Genomic DNA, 25,545 nt, shown 5'->3' with positions numbered 1-25,545 from the left:
AAGAAAAGAAAGTGTTGTCACTTCTATTATAAATCTTGACCATGCCTTGGTCATGTCATATTCACTGGCACAGCATCTGAAAAGAGACTCCTGTAACATCAACAGTAGACTTTCAACAAAACAATTTTTTCTGTTTGTTTTAATCTGCAGGGAGTGGCAGGGGGGGTGGGGTTTATGTCTCATGACAATGAAGAAAGAGCCAGAGGGCTGTCAATCACATAACTAACTTCCATTTGATTGTAAAAACTTTCAGACACTTGTCATCACACACCAAACCACACCCATCTGCTTCCAAAGAAGGATAAAACAAACCTACAGTTGTTTGCTAAAGACAACCACTTCCCCATAGTACCTCACAGCATCATGAAGCTCACTGGAAGTTGATAGTGAAGTTATCTTAGGTCATTGGGGTTCTCTGTAGGGCTGGGAATCAAATCCCTCAAAATGCCCAGAACACTGGGTTTTAATGTGTCCTCTTAATCCCAATAGACATGAACAGAATATAATCTCCATAGCTTTCTTTTGGAAACCCAGCTGGTTTAAACAAACCCATTGTGGCAGCCAACATTCGTTCAAATACAGTGCTCAACAAAAACAAAGCATTTGTATGAATCGAGGCTGCTGATAAGCTCTGCACTAAAGGAATAATGAAAGACACTCAGCCTTCACACAAGTTCCCAAACCATACAAGTGCTACGTCGCAACCCTGAAAAACCGCCACACAAATACTTCAGACTGTGACAATGGCTCACAGAAAAACAGAAAACAGGCTTTTTTGTCATATGAGTCTCATGTCAGAATGAAATAAGCAGTGCTCAGTGCTCCATTCTGGAGAATAAAAACTCAAGCATTTGATATGGAAGTCACAGATAGCATTCTGACTGACCAACACTAGGGTGGGTTTTTTCAGTCCATATTTAGGATTTAAGGCTGAAGTGTGAGTTCCACCTCACACTCTAAGCTCATCTGTCAAACCAACTGTGCCCTCAGTTTGGATGTTAAATGTTACCCAAAAGAAAGGAGGAGAGGCACTGAAGGAAAAGAGGGAAGGAGGAGGAGAGGGTAAAACTCTGAAAGATTTTGGACATGCAGACATGTGATTTCCCTTTTCTGTAAAATCATCAGGAGCAGCATAATTGCCAAAGCATCTGCTGCTGCTGCAGTCGAAGGCCACGACGACTGACTGACAGACGAAGATCCACCGGAGCAGCGGTGTCGGTCACCTGGTTACCCCGTCTTGTAAGAAATAGCAAAAATCTGTAATCTGCCTGGGTGAGCCGAACCAACCACAGTATTTTAATCCTGTCAATCACGTCCACTAATAGAGAATGGGCTATAGGACAGTTGAACAGTTATTTACGCAGACAACGTCTGGTAAAATCCAGACATCCATCAAGTGCTACAGAGAAAGACCTAATCTGAATTATGTCCTTCTACAATGACTTCTTCAAGTCAAACAATAAAATGACAATGATGAGATTTCCATGGCCGGGCAGCAGTGACTAACTTGTGAGACTAATCTATTTTGCATGCAACATCAGAGGATCTGGAGTGTTTTTCTCTTTAAAGCAATGAGGGAAAAAATATTACAAAAAGTTAAAAATTAGATCAAGAGAATCCACCTGAAGTGGTGCTAGTTTATCTTAATTTCACAAAGGACAATGACTTAATAAACTAATTTACCATAATTGTACATCATATATCACACATCTGTAAAAGTGGATGTTACTTCATGTAGTAAATGTCAAACTTAAATGGGTCATTGTTAAACCTTTTTTTATAGTTTGGTCTTTGTAAAAAAAAAAAAATTAAAGGGCTCATACAGTGTTAAGGTAAATTCCCATGTGTTCTTTGATCATAAAGCAGCTCTTGGTTCTTAATTAATTCAATGAAAAGTATCAAAGCCTCAGTCCACAGAGAAACACACAGCCTGTATTCAGAAACCGAGCCTTAAAACCAACCGTCAGGATTTCTGTAACTTTGTGGTGTCATAACGAAGCAGTCACCGCTCTCAGCCATGCCCATATTTAGGCGTATTTAAATGAATTTATGTCCATAGGCTGCTGTGCCTTTTTGTCTTTCATACTGTAAACTGAACTGCATTAGGATGCTTTTTTTGGGACAGTCGAGTGCAGTTCTTCAGAACAGTCATATCAATGTGAAATTCAAATAGTGGAGCGGAGGCAGGAAGTCTACGACTAGAAAAGCATAAGCCATTTTGCAGCTCATCATTTTTGTTTTGAATGAACGACTCTCAAAAAGCCAGACAAATAGCAGCTCTCTGCGCTGCGTCGATGGAGAGTGTGATGGTGAGTTTTTCCACTTGAGGGAACAAAAAAAAAAAAAAGAGAGAGAGCAGGGAGAAGAACGTGCCAAGTTGTTCACAAAGCACAAAACAAACAGGAAAACAATAAAGCAGCATTAAAGATATCCTTTCCAAATAATAACAAAATAAAGCAGTTGAAGTTTAACATAGACTAAAGCCAACCCTTGTTCTTTTTCTCTCCAGGCAGGACGCGAGCTCTGTGATTGTGCAGTCATTTGTCAAAAACTCTTGCGCAAAGTATGTCGCACTCAGTCCTCCGCAGGTACACAAAAGACATTGTTAATTTGACAGACGTGAGAGGACACTGACACACACCCTGATGCTAAAAGAAAGAAAAGTCAGACTGAGTGAGAGAGAAAAGATCTTGAACTTGATGAACCTCAGCTGCTGGGTTCTAGGAACTGCAATGAATGTGATGTGATGGGGACAACGATGATGAATGTAAAGATGCATAAAGAGGAGGATGGAAGGATGTGAGTGAGAGAGAGAGGGGGTGGGGGTGGGGTTCGATGGGGGGTGCTGCTGTTGTTAAGAGCCCCGGTGTGTAAGGTAAGCTCTCATTCTGGCCCTTTGTAATTGGATGGTGGGGAGCAGGTGGTGGAGAATCGGCGGCAGAAAGGAAAGGTTACCCCGAGCATTGAGAGAGAGAGGAGAGAGGAGAATAAACGTTTGTGTCTTGTTATTCTCCGCTCCGGAGGAAAAAAATGTGGAAGCTGTTTCCAAGGTTATGTGGTGGTGGAGAACAGAGGAGAGATCCACAGAGCAGTACGCCGCCCACCCAGCAGGACACACACACACACACACACACACACACACACATACACAGTCAAAAACATACATACATGCAAGTAGAAAGGCCACCCAGGGTAGACACACAAGATAGACTGACAGATGCTTTTACATACGCACCTTGTGCAGAAAGACACATTACATGAGCATATGCAAGCTCATGCACACACACATACAAAATATACACAAACATACCTATAGTTAAGTGCATAGGTACAAACAAATAATAAAATGTCACATGAGCATGCGTCAGAATTAACAGGTCAAAGACACAAAAGACAAATATAACATAAAAGTCCATACACACAAGCATCCCTGCACACACACACACACACACACACACACACAGACATACTGTACATACACACACCTATAAGCTTGCATTGTGGTTGAGAAACTTATGGGCATCTGCCAGCGTGCTTCAAGTGCTCATTCTCGTGGGCCTCAGCCTTTCTTTTTCAGCAGCAACTCTGCAATTTGGGTGTGCCGTTGGGCCCGAGATAAGTATAGGCTGACTAATATGCACTTAGGACCCAGGGAGAAATACTTAGGACTAAATGTTTAATTTGTGTTTGTACAACATATGTCCAATTTGGGGGCTTCTGTCATTTTCAAAGGGCCCGACAACAAATAATTAGGACTCTCCGGATCAGCCACAGGCTTAAAATGGAGGGGTAACGTGTGTTTTCTTTCTTTCTTTCTTTCTTTTTTCCAATGAAGGTGTATGACATCCTTAGGGGGGAAAAAAAAAGCAAGCACACATACAAAATTAAAAAAAACAAAACACCTGGAACCACTTTATCTCCAACAGCGTGGTCAGATGGAAGATAGTGAGCATCATGATGCGTCCCACAGCTGAAATTAAACACAGTTGCTTTTGCACATCAAGCTGTTCGGGATTTTTGATAAAAGGCAAACTCACACTCGCAGTCTCCAAATTCAGATGACCCCCCTCCTCCTCCCTCCTCTTCTATTCAGTGTCTCTTCATCTCACTCTCTTCTTCTCTCAGCTGTCAAATCCTTTAATCTTTCCCATTTGTACCCTCTTTCTGCCACTAAATAGTCCCTCTGTGCCACACCAGAGGAAAAGGCCTCTCAGAGTCCAAGACATATATGTGGCATATTATTCATGTCATGTGACTGATGGCTGGATTTCAAGGAGAGAATTAGATCTTGAGGTTGGTCTTGCATTACACTGACAACAGTGAGTGCATACATTTTGACGGCCCTAATGAGGGGGGTAAAGAAAACGATATATATTTCCAAAAATAAATGTTTTGTGATGCTTTATAATGAGACATAAAGTTGTGTTAATGCTGTAAAAGAACATAAGCAAAGAGATTCAGATATAATCAGAAATCTAATCAGAAATTAAAAAACTATTTCATTGATAAGGCTGGCCCCAAAAATAAAGCTGTTTTTTTTATTATTATTATTATTTTTAACAAAGTAACTTTACACGATTTAAATGCATAAAATGTGCTCTACATTTTCTATTTCCAGAGACATTTTTAACGTTATATTTCATTTCTATTCCATCACCGATTAATTCATACTGGCTCCATATGATGCGCACTGTTGGTGATTTCATGTTGCTGACAGAGTCCCGATGGACCACACAGTGACCGGCCGCTATTCAGCCTGGTCCGCCTGTTGTCAGCGCAGATCCCCACAGAGATGTAAAAAAAAAAAAAAAAAAAAAAGAAGGAAAGAAAAAAAAGAGAGAGAGAGAGAAGGAAAAAAAAGGGCTGCAGGTCTCCCTCAGACAGCGGAGAGAGCGCAGCCATGCAGCCCGGGACAATGTGCTGAATTGGCAGCCTATATATAAGTCTGCCATTTGGACACTCTAATGCCACTTTACCTTATGAGGGAACTTCAACCCACAGCACCTGCTCAAAACAAAATGCCATAGGAGATCAACTTCAGCGACCCCCTCCCCGGCTCGGATTGTTTTTCAGACAGACACTCTCACTTACAAGAGAGAGGGGGGGCGGGGGGGGGGGGGGGCTATAAATTGTTTCTGCCACAGTCCAAACAATTAAACAACTTGTTGGAAATTATAATTTACTGCGTCAGCCGATGTGGGCAGGTCCGAAACGGGCAAGTGGAGAATTAGTCAGGCTGGGGAATTCTAACAGTGGAGAGAGGGGTGATCTGATGTGCAAACAAAATATATATATAAAAAAAAAAAATGTGGTAACAATTAGCGCACAGCTGATGCTGGGAAACTGCGCGTTCTCCTTCACTCCAAATACAGCAAGTGTTTCACATTTAACGGTTTCACTTCTTTTTCTTTTTTTTCAAATGAATCACAAATCACTGGAACAATTATCCAAACGTTGCGTTTCCTCTTTAGCGGTTTTCAAACTAATTTTTGTCATGGGAGTGAGTGTGATCTCACTCCTTGTCTCTGCAGCGTCTCTCTTGAAAAGCTCCTTATCTGCAAGGCGAGCGGTGGCTTATCTCGGAGGTGTAGTGTGGGGCTAAATATGGGGAAACACCCTGAAGTGACTCTATCAGTGTCTTCCAGGCCGCTGCCGTGTTGCCTTGTCCTCCTGTACCCCCTGTCACATCCTCACCGTGAACCCGCGGGGCCGGGGCAGAGCAGAGAGCAGAGCAGAGAGCGGCTGTCCGGGCTGCAGCCTGCATGCTGCACTTCACATGCTCAACTTCATACAGTACACAGCCATTAAATGGCTATAATACACAGTGGAACGGACACCTTTTATCAGCCACGATGCAACACAGAAGAACAGGCAACTGAAAATCATAGAGGAGAGGAGGAAAAAAGAGGGAAACTTACAGACTAAAGTGTCAACTCTCCCGCAGTGCTGGTGGGACACTGTCTTGTTTTCTCCCCGGTATTGTCTCCCAATGGAGCCGCGCGTTAGGGCTCCGGGTCTATTTTAGTACATGACTCACGCATTCTTGTAGGGTCAGCCGCCGTGACCTCCGGCTTGGGGGAAAGTTAACTTGGGCCCTAAAGACAAGAAGAAAGACGCGCCCCCTCTCTGCTCGTCTCCCCCCTCTCTGTAGTCTCTTTCTCTCTATTGTAGTCCACTGAGCTCCCAACAGATCCTCTGCGATGTGCTGGTGCGTCTCTGGTGCTGCGACAGAGCCTGGGGGGGTGAGGGAGGGAGGGAAGGGAAGGGGGGGCGCACGAGGAACCACAAGAGGTCCGACAGAGACTCCGGACAGAAGGCTATACCGCTGTGTGGCCGAGGGGGAAACTATACTGAGTGTCACCCGCAGCCTCCTCCACTGTGTTTAGATGAGGGAGAGAAAAAAAAGGCTCCTTACAATTAAAGTTCGGTGGGGTTTTAAAAAAAAAAAGTTTTTAATTTACTCGGCTGTTTTATGCGGAGCTCATTTGCGCACAGTGCTTCAGAGACTCTTCTTAAATGGCTTGTGAGCCTATTGAAGCGGTTGTCTGGTGCTACAGAGCCGCTGAACCACTTCTGTTAATAGTGCATGACAGGGGATGTATAGTGGAGGATGGAGCCCGTTAAACTGCACTTCATCCTCGGCTTTCTTTCTTTCTTTTTCTGAACAATATAGCAGCATCTTTTATGGCTGAAATTAACCTTGACTTTCTGTCAACTGGAGCACATATAGTGTAAAAGCTGAAAGCGAGTGAAGGAGATGAAAACGAATTAATGGACACGTGTTTTGAAATAAAGAGTTTTGCTCATAATCATACTTTGCACAATCAGAGATTTTATTTGTTTGATTTTATTTTATTTGATTAAATAAGAGAGCGTCGGTGGGAAAAATCACAAGTTCTCTAAAGTTCTCTAAATACAGCTGTTTGAGGCCAGTCTCTCCACCACAGTGCGCCTGTGTCTTTATTACAATTTGAATATTGGTTGTCATAAAATAAAATGACCAATATTTCTAATAGGCCATTTCCCTTTTAATCAGTTCAAATAAACTAATAACATAATTGACAGTAACGCATGGTGGTGGTTATTTTTAAACTATTATCATTTGTACAAATTAATTTATATGATTTATTGTGGCACTGTCTTATTACAAGTGAGTTATACCATTAATAAATCAGTTTTGTTTTTCTTGATACAGAATATGAAAAAGAGAAGATTGAGAGTTGGGGTCGTTCTCTCGGGTCATGTCGGGTCGACCCGAGTCTAATCACGGCCCAGCTGCAGGTTTAAAGACACTGACGGAGTGTGAATCTGCTGCTGTCATTGCAGTTTGTTGTGCAGCAGGCGGCACAGATAACCGGAGTGCGCACCTACTTTTCAAAACAAGCAGCCCCGCGGATCGAGGACGCGCCGGGTGACGGACGGTCCCGGTCCCGGTCTATAGCCTACATACATACACACTCTGATGCAACAGGACTTTCTCTTACCTGGATCCGCTGAGTCGACTCCTCGCTGCGTTATTTCTCACTCACAAAACTCGCAGATGTTGAATAACGATGGTGATGATGATGATGTCGATAGCGGGGTGTCAGCCAGCCACACGAGTCAGTTCAAACACTCTTCAAATCCCGTGCGTAAAGTCACCATCGCTGGAGCGTGTCGGGGACTTCGGTAACTCCTCTCCTCTCTCCTCTCCTCGCGCCGCGCTGACGATCACAAAGTAAAAACAAAACAAAAAACACTTTGACGTGGTTGTCAGAGGAGACGCTGAGCCCGGCCAGCTGTCATTGGGATGGTTTTAAAAGTCATTGAAGTTAGTTGGAGGAGTCCGGCACTATGTGGAGGTTAAGTGAGAGTGCGGGGCAGTGTCGGGTAAAGAGGCAGAGGCAGGATAACCCCTCCTCTCTCTCCCTCTCTCTCCCTCTCCCTCTCTCCTTCTCCCTCATTATTTACCTCTGTCTGTCCGTGTCACTCTCTTTGTTGCATTGTTCATTTAAATGTCTCTCAGTTCCAGCTTTGAGATTTTTACATTTCCCCGCTCTCCTCCTTATTCCCTTTTTCTTTCTCGGTTCATCTCTCTCACACTTTTTTTCTCTGTTATGTAGCCTATACAAAGCACGTGCGGGCGAGTGCGTGCGTGTACGCGTGTGCTGATCACCTGTTAATATCCAACAGTTTCAGGAGCAATTAGCCTAAATTAATTGATTTTGTTTACATTTTTCTTTTAAACGGAAATCAAACAAAGTTAAAACGTAAATCATTTTGTTTCGTATATTGACTTCAATAATATTTAGTTTTAGCAGATAACTAGGCTATATTAATCATTTTCTTTTAGTTAGTATTTTACACCTGTATGTAATCAGGACATTTCTATAACCACTGATGTTTTATCAGTAAAACTAAACCGCAAACTGTCTGATAGAGAAAGAAATCTGAGATTCAGACTGATTAAAAACACATGGCCTTTTATTATAGGCTATAATTTCCTTGCCCATCTTTCCTAAAGAGTAGTCGATATCTTAAAATATCCAACGTTTGGTTATTCTTCATTTTGCGCAGGAAAAAAAAAAGTCCAAATTATTTAAATACAGGAAAATAATCAGTGCTCGGGTTATGTGATTGGACAAAGCGTCAGTCTCATTACAAGGACAAATAGGCCCAGACGCAGTATTCCTCTCGTTCAGTGTGTCTTTGTGTTGCACAAGTGTAGTTGAAGCGTCCTGTCAGAGGTGTGAGCACTTCCCTCCTTATTACACTTACTCTTGTGCCACCTTTTGGCGGTTTTAATGTAGATCATCCAAAGCAGGGCTCATGTTCTCGAGGACTTCGGTTAGCCTATATATAGGCTATTGGATAGAAAATTGGTCATTTTCTATAGTCCAGTATTTAAATAGCCTGTCCGTTTAACTAGTGTAACTGGACTATAGAGAAGATGACCCCAGCCCTCATCTCAGTGCGCCACAATGAAATTATGAATCAGTGAAAAATCCTCCACTGAATCTTCAAATTCCACAAAAAAACCCACATCTCTCTGAAAATATGAAATGACTCCTATTTAAAATCCTTATCCTGGATGACAGAGGCTGTCAAGGACACTCAAGCCCAATACAGATTTGTATTAGGCTTTAAGCTATTGTTTGCCCCCCTCAACAAATTAAAAATAGCCTACTCTGTAAGGACCTTCCCTCATATTGTTCAATCACCTGATTGAAAATTCTTAAAATTACATCTATTTCTTTCTCATTGAAAATCCCTGAGTCTGTGATTTTGCAACAGGCTATTATTTAATTTGAAAGTTTCACTGGACACAAGACTATTGTCCCATCCTCCATATGCACCTATAGGCACATTACACATTTGTAAATTCCACACTGCACAATGACATTACAAAACTACACACAAAAACTGTCTTAGTGTCTTCTTGATTATGTGAAAACACCCCTCCACTGTCAAACTATGTGACTGTTGCCTATGAAGCATGGCCCCAGTCAGACTCATGGACCACATGTGGCAATCAAAGCAAACAACAGCCAAAGCACAATGCCACATGGAAGTTCAACATATTAAATTATGTATCCATTTCATACTGACTCAGGTGCCTGTACACTGCCAACATCAATTCAAACAGGGAAAAATAGGCTAAAACACAACAGAACAAAGTTCAACCTAAATTCACTCCCAATGAGCCCAGCACAGATAACAACCAGCAACTTGAGCCCATGAAGCAGCAAACAAAGACGTTCTGCTATCGCGTGGCAGGTGAAACAAACATGTAGAGTTTTTATTCATCTACGGTATTTACAGAAACTTCTTCAACCAGTGATCTTATCATATTTTACCTGCGGTGCGGTGAATTATCGCGAGAACTCCCCCTCTGCCAGAGATATGGAGGTGTAAACAAACCCAGGAGTGGATTCATTCAGCTGTCAACGGTCATTAGGTTTTTATCACGTTTCTGTCCAACAGAGAAAAGCAGCTCACCGTGTGTCAGGAGGTCTGGAGGAGCGAGGGAGGAGAGGAGAGGAGCCTGCTGGTCAGGGAGAGATGAGGAAGAAAACAACATGGCGGTTCTTGTTGTTGTTGTGGTGGTGGTCCGTTTGGCGCTGGCGTTAGCCGACCTAGCTAGGCTGGCTAACACACGGTGGTCAACTTTGGTCCGGAGCTCTGAGAGGTGAAGACCAGGAGGATTGTTGGAGTCGGTGATGTTAAAGCTCCGTGGATCCATGTGGAGGAATTTACAACAGGTGATGTCAGGTAGAGATACAGGCCTGTGGTGGGTTGGACACAGTCCATAGGAACAGCTGAATAATCCTGCCGAGAAAGACAAGAGAGGAACCGCCTGAGGAGCTGCGCCCTCACACAACAGGTACTGTAGGCTCGAGAAAGTCTGTGTTGGACCGATTTTTTAATTAAACAACTCAATTTTTTTTGATCCAGTGCTGGACCAGGCTCCATATCTGGACTAAACAGCAGTAAGTTACAGCTTGTTGGCGCGCGGGCTGCCCATTAGCCACTGATAGCCGCTGTAGCTGCAGTAGCTGCTAGCTAAGCTTTCGCCAATTTGTATTAAACTTGGTAAAACAGGTGATGGTCAAACTTTCTAGATCATTTCGAGTTTTTCCTGAAAAATTTATCTTGGAACGGAGTTCACTTAATCCAGCAGCCACAGTCTTCTTCACTTTCTGCCATTTCTGTTGTTGTTCCTACTCTTTCCATCTGTTTTTTTTTCTCCATACCCTCTGACCTCTGACTCACTTTCGCGCAGGTCTCTTTTCTACTCGGTATTCACAGAAATTATTCCGCCACAATTTAACAAAATATGATTGGCTGAGATCAGTGTTGGGCTCCTTACTTTTAAATATATATAGAATAAATAGTTATAGTTACTAGTTATTTCCCCCAAAAAGTAACTGAGTTTGAATTATATAAAACTTTTAAGTAGGCTAATTCATTACCAGGAAAAGTAAACTCTTGTGTTACTCTTGCTCCGTGTCACCTGCCTTTGTAAGTTTAGTTCCAGACAAACGTCTTTTTTATATAGTTGATGTAGGCTAGGCCCCACCAAAAAAACAAAACAAAACAAAAATTACTGAATGTACTGGAAGCTAATTCCACCAGCCTGGCTGTGTGGTCATTAAAAAGAATCAATCAATAAAGTGTATAATTCTTATTTATTCAAGGACTTTGAAAGATGATTCAATGATCGAGTCGTCAAGTATATGGACTAGACTTAAAAGTTTATTTTAAAGTAGATATTAGGCTACAGTGTAGCCACATTCCATAGGTGACTAGTACTACCGTAATTTGGCCACAATTTCCAAATTAAATTAGTCACCTATCTATTTAAATAGTAGGCTATACTGTTTATTTAAATGTATAAGGTTTCAAAACTACAGCAGCCAAACCACTAAAAACATGACATTTTAAATTATATCCTTATTGGATACAGTTATTGATTGGATGCTGCATCTGATCAGACTTATCAGATACATCACAACAGCAATATTGGAGTGAAGACATTAAACTCAAAGTCATTCCCAAGTTCTATAATTGATCTGTTTTATGATTCACCATCTAGTTAAAAATTTGATAATTATCTGAACAATAAAATAACCACAAACAACTTCTTTCATAGTAAATACAACACAAGAGAAACCTGTCGTTTTACTAGTAGTAGCCTATAGCTTTAGCTAACCTGAATATTTACAACCCTCCACACACAGAAGCTCAAGCTACACTTGATATAACTTACCTGCTGTCTTTCAACCCCTTATCTTTCATCCCTACAAATTAAGGCTGGGCGATATGAGAAAAAATCACGGTCTTTTTTTTTCATATCAGTCGATATCGATATATATCACAATATAACTCAAATCACAATTTTTGTCAAGTTTAAATGTTTCCGTATACTTACAACGTGAGATTTGAAGATATCAGAAGGTTATTGATTTAAATAAGAAATCCCTTAGCGCAGCACTGTCTCTCAGTGCTGTCAGTGTCTTGGGTCAACCCTTGCTTCAGTCTGGACAGTGGTCGGCACAGTCTAATCAGTAACGTGCCTCTGTTATTGATCTATCATTTACACATGCACAATAGCTGTTATGTTGCATACAAAAAATGCCACTCAAAATAATTTAGTAGTAGTAGTAACTCTAGTGCAGTGCCCCTATTCGCAAATAGTGCATACCGACTTTTCGTGCCACTGTCCTACACTTTAACAGGTAGGCCTATTGTTATTATTCTGTGACAGGCCTTCTTGAGGCAAGTAACGGCACATTTGGGGGGTATCATGTGGTGCAGTGGGTAGGCTATAGCAGGCGCCCCATATGCAGAGGCTACAGTCCTCGCTGCAGTCGGCTCCGGTTCGAATCCCGCATCAGACGGCCCTTTACTGCATGTCATTGCCCCTCCCACTGCCTCTCCATTTCCTGTCTCCCCTAACTGTACAGTCAAATAAAGGCTAAAAAGCCCTACAAATATTTAATTTTACTTAAAAAAAAAAATTTTTTTAAAGTAACGGCGCATTTTATTGTCAGTAATGGTAACAGCGTTATAACAGGTAACTTTTTTGATTACTCGTTAATGAAAAAAGTTAGTTAGTAATGACATTATTTTATATCGCTGTTATTCCTGTCACTGTCAGTATCAAATGTATGGCCACACACAAGCCTTGTTACAGCAACTGAAGGCCCTGCCTGCAAGGAGGTGTCACTGATTCACCCAGACAGGCCTACCATCAGAAGAAAAAATGTTATTGGTCCATTTTCCCGTTCCGTTATATGAACCAAGACAAGTGTATAACAATAATCAATAAATTATTACTATTCTTTCAGTGAGTAAAAGCAAAGAGAAAAAAACTATGTAAAAAACAAACAAAAGAGATAAGATTATTTATTATGCATACAAAAATTCTTTCAATATTTTTTCTTAGGCCTCCACTGAATACCTTGAGGCCCCAGGTTGTCCAGCCTACATGATCTATGGAAATATTCAGGCCAATCCTTTCATTCAGTAGCTTATTCATGACCGTCACTCACTCGACAGTTAATCTGGAACATAGTATTTACAATTGACACAATCTAGTAAAATAGTCCTGCAACAATAAAAGTTACAATGTAAATTGTTTTCTGAAATTGAGAGAAAGCGTTGTTGAGTCAGTTTTACAATCAGGAGATGGTGATGGTTGTGTTGATGGAGCTGTTCTGCTCTATACAGAGATGTCCATCCATAACCCTTCAACATAGTAGACCAAGTAACAGAAGCATTTATTGCCTTGTAATTCAGAAGCTCCACAAAGAGCAGCTCCCAGATAACCGTCATGACTCAACACCTCCCTGAAACAGCTTCAGCACAAACTGAACATTTGAACCGTCATGAAGGGGGTCTATTACTAGGCTGTTGTACCCATAGATGTTGTACCAGGCTCCGTTGGTTTTCGCGTGGTTAGTTTTCACAGTCCACCGGTGAGTGGCAGCACAATACCGACACAACCGTCTGGAGCACAGGCGAAGAAGGAGAAGGAGGAAGTGACGACGGACAAGAGTGTCTGGATATCTGGTTAGCCTATGCTAGTCCGGGGATATTATAGTTAATTGGCAGTTTAAAAACGCAACGCGGTTATAATGAGTTCTCCAGAGGACAGACATGGAACAAAACGACCCGCATCTCCAAGCGAAGTGAGTGAAATAATAAAAACTGAACATAATCCGTAGACGAAAGCTATTCATGACTGAAGGAGAGCGTTGTGTTAGCCTGTTTGCTAACGTCTGAGCCTGAAACCTGAATACATGAACGTGAATAAGACAAAGTTTACTCTCTTTGTTCAGACAGACATAAAAGTTAATTTCGTGGAACATACCACGCATCGTTTTGTATCAAACTTTCGACTCTTTAACCGAAGGTGTTGAGCAACAAAGCATTAATGACGGGGCGTCATATATAATCTCCCTTCTGTTCTATATCTGCTGTTGTGTTTTCACTTGTAAGTAACAGGTTTGAAACGTTTTGATATTAATAAATAAAAGACAAAATATTCCAGACCTTCTTTGTGGCAATTCTTGATATATGTACCATATCAAACAAAGAGACACCAACAAGGGTATTTAAATTGAGTATTACTGCAGAGTCTCTGAACAACTACTGAATGCGTTGTGGACAAGGTATGAATAATAACTTTGTGAAGATTCGGTCACCTTTTATGCTTTGTTGCATGGGTCTGTTACCCTCCTCAGCTCTGTTTCAACCTGGGGTTATCGTGTGTATAGGATCATTTTTCCCTTTGAAGTTTTCCAGTCTCTCAGTGGCATCTTTTCACCCATTGGTTCCCAATATTAGACTTCAACATTCATTTTCCCAGATCGTGTGTCATCAGAGGACTTGCCCTGCTGATTAGAAATAGCATCTATAGAAGTATCTACTGCATTGAAAAGAGTGTAAATTTGTTTCTTTTTAATGTAATGTAAAATAACACAATAAGCTGCTGATATGAGCATTATGTTTTGACTGACTGTTTCATGATAACTGTGCCTTGCCTCAACAGGATGGGTCTACTCAGTGGGCAGGCGCTGATCTGGGAAGTAATGAGAGGAAACAAAAGTTTTTACGATTGATGGGTGCTAGCAAGGTACATTTATGATTCAACACTTTATTCATTTTCATGAAAGGTTGTTTACCTTGCCACTGTTACCTTTATAGAAGGGGTGAGAATTGATGTGAACTGTGATTGTTTCTGTTCTCCAGAAAGAACCCACAGGACGTCTTGTCATTGGCGACCACAAGTCAACATCCCACTTCCGAAGCGGTAAGCTTCATGTTTAGCTTTTTTTTTTTAAAAGGCTGGATTGTTGTGTTCATGTAAGAAACATCCAAACTTCTGTCCTGTGTCATTTACCCTTTGATGCCTTGTCCTTATACCCAGTGCAATTAACCTGGCTTCATCACTACACATCCACCGCACAGATCTATCCATGTATGGATAGGCCTGTAAGGGTTGGGTGCCTGCTGTGACTGATGTTTCCTCTGCAGGGACGGAGGACAGGAGGATGAATGAGCAGCTGGAGATGCAGTACCAGCAGAGCATGGATGGGAAGCTGTCGGGTCGGAACCGGAGGCACTGTGGTCTGGGCTTCAGTGAGGTGAGGAGCTTATTGAGAACCACACAGGACATTTACAATCTCTTCTGAAGGCACAGGACTCAGGATGCTGGAATTCAAAGAGCAAAAGCTAACTGTGCCCACAAAATCAAATGTCATTTTTTTCATCAATGACCCACAGAGTGAGAGAAAGAACAGCACTAGGAAGAACTGGCCCACATTTGCATTGGTGCAGCAGCTTTGAAGGTCAAATCTGCTCGTAGTACTATGAGTCACGGCAATAGAACTACCGGAGTAAAAAGCTAAATATTCATCAACAACCTGTTCAAATAAAGAGAAAGACATAGCAGCGGGTGAAGTCACAGCCACATAGTGTTTAATCCAGTGTCTTGGTCGTATACCACATTAGATGGAGGCAGCACTGTTTGACTGTGAACTTGTAGTGACCTACTGTAGGAGAGAGAGAGAGAGAGCGCTGACTAGTCACATGATTAATGCAGGCAGACAGTTTGCAGCTGCTTTTTTACTGGAAGAGACGGACAACGCCCATAAATTCAGCTCCAGAGAATGAGAAAAACTCTTGAACAAACATAGATAGGAACTTCAGTTGACTTATAGAACATCCCAACCAGATGAATACAGTTTTCCTAGGTGAAATAATCCTTCTTTAGTACCAACCTGATACCAGAAGTGAACCTTAATGGGGATTTGGCGTTTTTTTTTTACAATCTTGACCTTATTTCTAGCATAAAATACAATCATTTACTCACCCAGATAACTTTGGTGTCATTACAAGTCGTTCCAATGAAATACGATCCAGCTGAGAGCCGCGTATATCCGTATAATGCGAGTCTATTGGGCAGCAGAATGCAGCCTCTAAATAACACATTATCTGCCACGAAACTCGTTCATTTCACCAATATTTTGTTATGATACGCTAGTGCTATTCCCCTCTGAGTCCGGGGTTAGCTGTTATCAACATCCAGGGTCCGCTGCAAGGCTCATTCTGATAATAGTCATTCCACTTCGGGTCCATTTTTAGTGCAACTAGCCGGAGCTTTAGTGAGTCCAGGTTGAGGAGAGGAAGCCTGTGGAAGCTGAACTTCGTCCAGCTGCTCATTTTATTCTGACAAGTCAGAAACACGCAGAAACGAACCGTAGCATTAGCGGTAGCAACAAGCCACGCCATGCGGCGCTCAGAGATGACATCATCCAGGTCAGAGGTTAGTAGGTCAACAGCTAACCCCGGACTCAGAGGGGAATAGCACTAGCGTATCATAACAAAATATTAGTGAAATGAACGAGTTTCGCAGCAGATAATGTGTTATTTAGAGGCTGCATTCTGCTGCCTGATAGACCCGCATTATACGGATATACGCGGCTGTCGGCTGGATCTAACTTGTAATGACACCAAAGTTATCTAGGTGAGTAAATTATCATATTTTATGCTAGAAATAAGGTCCAGATTGTAAAAAACGGCAATTCCCCTTTAAGAAACAGTCATCATTTGATTTACAGTCCATCCATCCATGAAATATCTGTATATCTCTGCACACTTTATAAATACAGAGATGTAAGAACTGCTGTTGTCAGACACACAAGCTCTGTGGAGAGAAGTGAAATAAACATCTAAATCTTTTTATTGTCTTATCCACAGCCGGAGCCAGAGCCAGAGCCAGAGCCACAGCCCCAGACGATTCCTGAGCCACCAGTGGACAGTCAGATAAAAGAGACGGAGCCAGAGGAGACCAACAGCGATACAGACGACGAAGAACCCTCAGACAGATGTGAATCCATCTCTAAGGAACAGACGCCAGACCAGGCCAAGCCCAGCGCTGACGGCAGGACTGAAGAACGCAAACAAAACTTCAAAATGTCCTTTGTGAAGTCGACGTAGACGCCGATGGGACGGGCTTTAGTTTTTGTAATCTCAGAATTCTACAAGTCGGCATTATTTGTTTATCGGTCCCTCTAGTTGATTCCTGTGTACGGGTGGTTTCTCTACACAAGCACTCACCACTGGACAGTATCATGGTGTGCATGATGTCAGATCATAAGACTGCAGGTTCCACCGTTAGCTTTTCTGTGAAATGGTGTTTTATCTTGTTAATATGGCAAATGGTCCAGTTTTTATTTAGTTTGAACACTGTAGCGATGACTGAATTTGCCATTAATATGGAACAGGATTGCTTGTGTGATTGGTCTGCACATTATGAATTTTGTGATTTGTTGTTGAAAACCAATTAAAGGAAGTGTCAATTGTTATGTTTGCTGTGGACAAGAGTTTTTCTCTGACAAAGGAGATTGCTGTTTTTGTACTCCTCATCCTAGAACACTGTGGAGTGAAAGTATTATGCAGGAGAACTCATGCGTGTGTACTATGGGCTGTGGCCACTAGGGGTCATGCAAACCTCTCAGGGAAAAAATTAACCCAAATGCACTGAAGTACTCTGACCCTCTATCTATAGTGAGGCTGTAGTTTGATTTTGACAGGTATGCCAGAAATGTTAGTCAATACAGTTGTGGTGCAGCCCAAAATGACCAGTCACAGGGTTTCTGTCACCATGGGAACCAACCCTACAAGAGTCACACATTGGTACAGACAGATGCTCATCTCTCTGAACACTGACATTACAGTATGGAGCTGTCAACGTGTGTGTGTTCCTACTGCACCCCTCTCAGACAGAAAGGCAGGACGTTTATAGTCTCATCCATGGGCAGAAATATGGAAATGTTAAGGAACTAAAAAAAATAATATTTAAAATGAAGACATAAATGAACATATATGTTTCAGTAGGTATTTGACATTATCTACATATATTCTCATGTGTGATGATGTTATATCTCCATAGAATCTAAGGAGATATAAAATCATCACATATGAGAAGATAGATAGATAGATAGATAGATAGATAGATAGATAGATAGATAGATAGTGTGCATAGATAGCCCAAAATTGTCATAAAAAGTGAAATAAGAAGGTGCTTTCCAAGACATGATAGATGAATGTTACTATATAGCTGGGGTTTGAACTTCAGAAAACTGAAGCTTCTTTATCAAAGTGTCCTCCCTACAGCCACGGCTTTACAGGTCTTTGGACAAACAGTGCCTGTTGATTAGCTAAAATCAGCAGCACATCGAGACGTGTGGACTGGAGACATGTTTGAAAGCAGAACCTGTGACGGGTTCACTGAAGTCACAGATTGATACTAATGACTTTCCTCTGGTGCTGGAAAAAGCAAAAGTGTCCATGTTTTCTGATGACACAACATTATATGCACATGCGCCTACAGTGTACTGCAGTACTAAGATGGGTAACTGGCAACAGATTAGTTTTAAATATACAAAAAACAAAAAGCATTATTTTTGGCACAAATCATTCACTGAGTATTAAACCCCAGTTAAATGTGATGTTAAATAATGCAAATGTTGAGCAGGTCAAAGAAACAAAGCTCTTGGGTGTCATCTTGACAAACAATCTGTCATGGACAAGACATACAGATGCAGTGGTTGCTAAGATGGGGAAGAACATATCAATCATAAGAAGATGCTCAGTGTATTTAACACCACAATTGACCAAAAAAGTAATTGAGACACTAGTCTTGTCACACCTAGACTACTGCTCAGTGATATGGTCTGGTGCAAATATGAGGGACCTGGGAAAACTGCAGCTGGCTCAAAACAGAGCAGCTCGGCTTGCCCTCAAATGTACATCAAGGTCTAATGTAAATGAGATGCATGTCAAGCTCTCCTGGACAAAAGTCACGGAGAGGCTGACAGTGTCACTCCTTGTCTTTTTAAGGAAAATTAGATTGTCAAAATATCCCATCTGTTTATATAATCAACTAACATTAAGCTCTGACACACATGCTTATCAAACCAGACATGCCACAAGACGTTGTTACCAACTGCCTAAAGCTAAAAAAGAGGCTATGCAAAGTACAGTGTTGTATCGAGCAATGTCATCATGGAATGCACTGAACACATTACTAAAGAAAAAACAAAACTAGGCTTTAAGAGGCTATTGAAATGTCACCTAACAGCCCAGAGGTAGAAAGGGCACATGTTAAAGACACACGAAGAGGGCATAAGCGTACACATATAAATACATACACATACATACTCACAGATGTTGATGATTAAGATTGTTGTTACTGTTTTATTTTATTTTTATTTTTTCAAGTTGATGAATTAGATTATTATTTCCGTTTAATTTTATTCTTACCTGATTTCACTCTATTGTTATTATATCTCTGATTATTGCTGCAATGGCTGTTATTATCATTAGTGTAAGCTTTTTTCTATTATTATTATTTTTATTTTTATTTTAAAGCAGAAGTAATCGATATTTTTGTGTTAATATAAATTGTTATATCTTCCGACAGCAATCACTTACATAAGAGTGTTTGGACCGAAACACGGGTCTCTCAGTCACTCTGCTCTGAGCCGAGGAGAAAACTTTTCTCGTATCCTACAATTTTTATCCAATGAGGAGAGAGAACGGCATGAAGGGCTGTGTGTGCAGCCAAGGGATGCGCGTGAATGTGGTGACGTAGGGACGAGGACCAATAGATCCATGACGAGGGCGGGGGCTGCTAACTCCATCGGCTGACAAGACGTTATGGTGCGTTCAAGGCAACTCGTAACTCGTGTTTTTCCGACCTGTGAAGTCGTACCAGTTCGATCTGGTACGACTTCACGGGTCGGAAGTTACGAGTGGCCGTTATAGTGCACTTTCACAGGTAAAACAGGTCGGAAAAACACGAGTGGGTTGCCTGGAACGCTACAAAGTCGTAAGTCGTGACGTGAAGCTGTAATTTACGGTTCCAAAAGCCTGCCTGGAACGCAGCATTAGCCAAAACGACCGGGTCGCTTACTTCTGCTTTAACTTTTTTTCACATTTTATGTGATTTTACGGGTGGACCCCAGGAAGATTAGTGGCTGCTGTGCAGCTGCTAATGGGGATCCAATTAAAAGAAACAAATATCAGGGCCTTCATTTTTTTGTAACTACCACCCAGACAAGCCTTTCTTGCACTTTCTTTGTTTTTATGTTGTATTGTCTAATATTCAGTGTAAGTACTAAAAGTACTGAAGTGTAAATGTAAAGTAGTGAACACTGAACCTCTTAACACCTCTAGATTTGAATTGTCAACAACCACTTGTGGATCACTTTGGCTTCTCTGAGAGTTTGTGGGAGACAGCTGAGAGTTGAGGAGCAGCAGCAGTGACAACAGATGGTTGTTGCAGTCAGTCGGGGGCCTCTAAGCTGTTCCCAGTACAACTCTTGTTGGGCTTAATGAGCCAGATCATGTGACAACTGTAAACTACATGCTACATCATTTTGATTAAAATGGTTCATGTATAGAGCTGAGTATCCACATTCAATTTGGGACATTTATGAGGCTGACAGGTAAGTTGTGGTATTAAATGTTAGTGCTCATGCACTTTGGTCCACTGGGTTTTTAAAGTGCTCTATAAATAAAGTTGGTATGGTATGGTATGAAGGTAATGAATTTAACTCCAGTATGGAAGTGTTTCTCTGCATAAGCACAAGGTCCTTGAAACTTGGTTCTGACTGGGGACTTGTCCTAAATTTGTAATAAGAACCAATTTTAAAGACAAATTATCCTTTCTATTAAGAGAAAAACAAGGAGTGCGATTAGTGTGTATCATATTAAGGAATCACTGGAATAGAATTGGTCACTGGGACTCTGAAGTGGCAGGGAAGAAGTAATAATGCTGTTGTAAATCTGGGATTACATGACATCAGTGTACAGCGTGACAAATGTATCATTTTGAAACATGTTTGGCAATCTTGGTCCGCCAATATTTGCAGTAACTGAAGATGTCAATATTAGCTAGCAGCTGCTGTGATATAGTTCCATGTTTTGTCTTGTGTGCGTCGGTTTGTTCTTTCATTTGTCATAGATGATACATTTGTTCTTGTGTACAGAGCTGCTGGACTGAACAGACATGTTGCCTTCATGGTACAAAGACAAGACGGCATCTTCGTCACAGTAGATCAGTATAGACAAAGAAGGTCATGTAAATATATCTCGTAAAACAAGTGTATATTTAATTAATACAACACTTAAAGGTCCCATATTATGAAAAACAGGTTTTTTCTGGTCTCTACCTATATAAACTGATCCTCCCTGAGCCTACCAACTCCTAGAATGAGGAAAGCAAACGGGTCCTGCATCGACTCTGCAGCCCACCGACTGGTAAAACGGTGCTAAAACAGGCTGTTCAGACTCAGCTCCTGTGGTGATGTCACAACGGGAGCGAGGCGGGCCCCTCAGCGCGATCAAACGACTACCACGTCTATTTCTATGGCTGCAGTGCACAGCAAGAAACTCCTGAGCTAAATTGATGAAATACCGACCAATTTTAAGTCATAAAGTGGTAATAATCTTTGCCGTGTACAGTAACCATGTTACTTAAAGGTGCAGGCACAGAAACAGCTTGTTCTCAGTAGAGCTCATTTGAGCAACTTTTAGACAGCTGACATTCAGGACCACGGATCAGTTTGGGGCAATACATTTCGAATACAGTTTAGTTGGACGTCTGACAGCTGAGTGAAATTGAGTAAAAAGAGTATAATATGGGACCTTTAAGGAAACATTTGTTTTTTTCCTGTAATGACTCCACTCTCTTCATGTTTGTTTTTTTAATCATTATTATTATTTTATTCTTGTGATTTTTGGATACATTTCATTGTTTGACAGGACCTTGATTATTGTGTGACAAAATATGGATTAAAAAACAATTCAATAAATAAATGGATTAATCTCCAAAACAGACTCACTGTGATCTAAGAATGTTGCTTTTGACTTTCATCACTCTTTTATTCACTCATGAATATACAGACCAAACAACAAGACAAGTAATTGCAGATTTGAAAAAAAAAAAAAAAAAGTTATTCACTTCTGTTATAGATTATTGCTTTGTGTAATTGTGCAATGTAAATGCTGTGGCAGTGAAGCTTCAACATTCTACTTCAAAACTACAGAGAAATCGTTACTCTTAGAAAGATGCATGTAGTTTTCAGTCATATGAAAGCAGTAAATCAATTAATAGAAACTGTTTAAACATGTTTAGGTCCTTTTCTTCTTCTTCACAAACAGTTGATTCTTCTTTTTGTTGTGCCAGTCGTTGCTGGGGGGGTCAGTGCTGTGCAGCTGCTTTGGCTGAGAAGAAGAAAACGCAGAAGACATGAATATTTCCTCTTCTAGTCAGAAATTCTAACATGTCTTTAATTTTCATCACAGGTGCTTATGCAAATGGAAACATCGTTCATTTTGCATAAACACTTATGATTTTGTTCAGGTCTGATTTTAAGGACAAACTGCTCAGTCAGCAGTAACAGTTTATAGTTGTGTCTACTTTGGTAAATCTGATACCTCAGTCGGATGTTATATGTAAAATATAACCTGACACTGAGTCAATTTACCACAACTGTTTGACTCATTAATCTGTATAATCTTACTGCTTTGGAGCAAAAAGACAATTAAATCCTGGGTAATGCAGGAGCTGCATAAATATTATTTGTCCAAATTATTTTATATCCATAGAAAACGTAGAACTCACACCAAAACACCGTTTGCATATAGAAGGTTACCACATTTCACCAAAGTAGCCCTTAAGTCACACTGATCCAAACAACAGCTGAGCCCAGGACAGAAACCAGACACTGAAGCAACACCACCACAAAGGAAAATGGCAGGTATACCTGGACCACGCTCACCGCCTCTGCAGCCACTCAGTCCCTGTGCACCAGGGACAACGACAGCGTCACATGTTGCCACTTGAAGGTTAATATTGTGCAAATAAATGAAGTGAGGGGAAATAGCCGTCTCCTGTGTGCTTCTTTCTACATCCACTGTTTTTGTATCTTTTTATACTTAAATCTTTGTGTGATGTACGTGTATTTGTCTATTTCATGACACTGTTTGAGGTCTGACTTCTCAGATGATTTGAACTGGAGAGGGCAGAAGTCAGACCTGTGAAGGCTGATCCTGTGGTCAAAGCCAGGGGAAGGCGAGAACACTGACCTGCAACCAGTTTGCTCTTGCGTGATGCTTCTGCAGCCAGTGTCTGGGACACGGTCATGATCCTCTCCTGCTGTTGTAGAGCTGAGTCCAGCTCACTGAAGTCTAATGGTGCAGATGTTTGTATGTTCTGAACACTGTGGAAAGATCGGACCAGTGAGTTTTGAATGGCATATGACTATTCCAACTATTGTCTACTTCAGGGGTTCCCAAAGTGGGGTTCGGGATCCTCCAGGGCGGTCGCAAGATGATTTCCAGAAATCAGATAAAATTTCAAAATGATTAGAAACACTCTAACTACATTTAAGTCTAGGCTTAAAACCTTCCTGTATGACAGAGCTTTTAAAGCAGAACTATGCAGGATCTCGGCTGTAATTATTGTGACTCAGAGTCACTGTGATGGTAGAGTGACCTATTATGAGGTGAATGGGGTCTAGGCCAATGCGCCCACCCCCCCCACTGGCTGAAAACCGCACTTGCAAGATCAGTCCTCCGTCTCGGTGTCCCAAATCTCATCAATGGATAGAACTATCGCGAGAAACTGCCTTACGGCAGTACGAGGTAAGAACGCAGATGACGTCATGCATGTCATGAATCGTGATTGGTTTGAGTTCGGAATGTCGGAGGAAACCATGGAAACATGAAATGTTTAGAAGTTCGGCTTGTGGCTAACACCGAGTTAATGCTAACACGGACACACACACACACACCATGGATCTTTTATAAGATAATGTAATACATCATGACACACACACACCTTCGCGTTTTGGAACCTTTATTCATGTGTGTGTATGTCTGTGTCTGTGTCTGTGTGTGGCCGTATTAGCGTTAGCTCCGTATTAGCGTTAGCGCCGTGTTAGCGTTAGCTCCGTGTTAGCATTAGCTCCGTGTTAGCAGGGCTTAGCAAACACCGCTCTCTACCTTCAGCAGTAAACACAAGCACGTGTAGGGAGGGGGTGGAGGAGGTGGTGGCGGCGATTTTTTTTTTTACGACAGTGACATGTGCCTCCTAGAACTGTGGGGGAGCCCCGGAGAGGGAAAAAAAGAGAAACCAACGAAGGAGCGAGCTATTTCCGGCCGAGTTGCATAGTTCTGCTTTAATTAGGGCTGGTGAACCATTTTACTATATGCTGCTATAGGCTTAGACTGCTGGGGGACACATCTGGTTACATGGAGCCCTCTCCTCTCCTCTGTTAAAAGGGTTTTCCTGGAGTTTTTCCTCAGTCAATGTGAGGGTCTAAGGGTTATGATGCCATGTAAAACCCTTTGAGACAATCTGTTTGAAAAATGGGCTATACAAATAAAATTGTCCTGCCTCTCCTTGCCTTGCCTTACCTGGATTTGGCCAGGAGGTTCTTGATGCGCTCGGCCCGGCGGAAGCGTTCTTCCAGTTCCTCAGGACTCGTAGGCTCATCAGTGTCAGACTCTACGTAGCGCTCTGGGATGGGGACTTTCCGTGGCTTGGACAGCTGCATGTTGGACAGACAGGTAAAGGTCATAAGTCATTTTCTTGGTAATATATTAATCTATTTCCATGATGACAGTGAACGTTTCCCTCTCAGACTGTAATACTTTAACTATTAAAACATAGTAGAGCCTATGGAACTAGAGAAAATGTGTGAACAGTAGTTATTTTGAAAAGTATATGTTCCTAATGTGGGGTTCAATCAGATTTAACTGACATTGTATAAAGAAATGTACATTGTTCTTCATTACATAGCTACAGTAGCTATCATAGCTTTATACGGTTTTTCCATAGTGGACTGTCAGCTGCTTTTACATAAAACAGAGCACTGAGATCTGATGATGAAACACCATGTAGCCTGTTTCCCAGTGTTCTGACTTGCAGGCCTTGTTCTCCTGCCATTTATTGTCTTTCATGACCTGATCTCTGTTTCATGAGTGAAACAGTGATGATGAAAGAGAGAAAACTACACAAGAATCAGTAGAAAATAAAGTAGGCAAATGATTACATGATGATCTGTTACAATAGAACTGAAAGTGGAGAAAACAGCTAATACTCCTATCTGTCTTATGGAAAATCTCCCTGTGTCTCCGATTGATGTCATATGCACAGCTGTGTTCACCTCTCGGCTGATATCCAGGTCATAGTCCAGAGGCTCGACGTCCACCTCTCGTATGTGTGCGGCTGTGACCGTCACCCACTCATCTGAATGAAATCTGCCTCTCTCTTTCACTTGGCCCCGTCCTTCATCACTCTGACCCTCCGCTGCCACTCGCTCCTCCTGCCAATCAAACACCTGAAAGAGCAGGAGTGTGGATTACACAGCCGGACAGGTGTTGGACAAACAGCTGATATCAGTTCTAAATGGTATAGGCATCGCTGTTACTGGAGATGTGTTATAAAGCTTTCACATGAACAACAATTTAAATTGATCTTTA

At 41.5% G+C, this 25,545-nt stretch overlaps 3 protein-coding genes across 10 annotated transcripts in view; 1 reads left to right on the top strand and 2 right to left on the bottom strand.

Annotated features, from left to right (window-relative positions):
• Positions 1 to 7,811, bottom strand: part of LOC310986784 (transcription factor SOX-6-like) — a 121,145-nt gene extending 113,334 nt beyond the window's left edge. For 5 of the 7 annotated variants that reach the window (XM_083972846.1, XM_083972849.1, XM_083972850.1 and 2 more), the window contains exon 1: positions 5,919 to 6,205. The gene's annotated coding sequence lies outside the window, so the exon portion shown is untranslated. Of the gene's footprint in view, positions 1 to 5,918; positions 6,206 to 7,484 lie in introns of those variants that run through there. The other 2 variants (XM_083972848.1, XM_083972847.1) reach the window with 2 other exon arrangements.
• A 5,690-nt stretch (positions 7,812 to 13,501) lies between these two features.
• cUnh11orf58 (chromosome Un C11orf58 homolog) lies at positions 13,502 to 17,354 on the top strand. 2 transcript variants are annotated; one of them, XM_083974477.1, is made up of 5 exons: positions 13,502 to 13,673; positions 14,537 to 14,620; positions 14,737 to 14,797; positions 15,022 to 15,131; positions 16,753 to 17,354. In XM_083974477.1, the coding sequence occupies exons 1-5, from the start codon at positions 13,620 to 13,622 to the stop codon at positions 16,984 to 16,986; spliced, it is 543 nt and encodes a 180-aa protein (XP_083830603.1). In that variant the 5' UTR covers positions 13,502 to 13,619; the 3' UTR covers positions 16,987 to 17,354. The 2 variants fall into 2 exon arrangements, with proteins under 2 accessions (XP_083830603.1, XP_083830602.1); XM_083974476.1 differs by having other exon boundaries at positions 16,747 to 17,354.
• Positions 17,355 to 21,772: 4,418 nt separating this feature from the next.
• Positions 21,773 to 25,545, bottom strand: part of LOC310987472 (pleckstrin homology domain-containing family A member 7-like) — a 193,316-nt gene continuing 189,543 nt past the window's right edge. Inside the window, exons 24-28 of the mRNA XM_083973748.1 lie at positions 25,230 to 25,403; positions 24,478 to 24,611; positions 23,146 to 23,279; positions 22,824 to 22,860; positions 21,773 to 22,281 (exon numbers count right to left, since the gene is read on the bottom strand). Of these exons, the coding sequence (XP_083829874.1) occupies positions 22,835 to 22,860; positions 23,146 to 23,279; positions 24,478 to 24,611; positions 25,230 to 25,403 (468 nt within the window). The 3' untranslated portion in view covers positions 21,773 to 22,281; positions 22,824 to 22,834. The remainder of the gene's footprint in view (positions 22,282 to 22,823; positions 22,861 to 23,145; positions 23,280 to 24,477; positions 24,612 to 25,229; positions 25,404 to 25,545) is intronic.

This window comes from Trachurus trachurus, assembly GCF_905171665.1.
Source record: "Trachurus trachurus genome assembly, chromosome: 6".
Lineage (NCBI taxonomy): Eukaryota > Metazoa > Chordata > Actinopteri > Carangiformes > Carangidae > Trachurus > Trachurus trachurus.
This window is presented reverse-complemented; position numbering and strand designations above follow the sequence as displayed.

Bases quoted from the DNA above. Each gene is read 5' to 3' on its own strand.
- cUnh11orf58 (XM_083974476.1), top strand. From the start codon at position 13,620: ATGAGTTCTCCAGAGGACAGACATGGAACAAAACGACCCGCATCTCCA. The intron at 14,621-14,736 runs GTACATTTATGA...TCTGTTCTCCAG, and splicing joins GATTGATGGGTGCTAGCAAG to AAAGAACCCACAGGACGTCT. The intron at 15,132-16,746 runs GTGAGGAGCTTA...TCTTATCCACAG, and splicing joins GTGGTCTGGGCTTCAGTGAG to CCGGAGCCAGAGCCAGAGCC.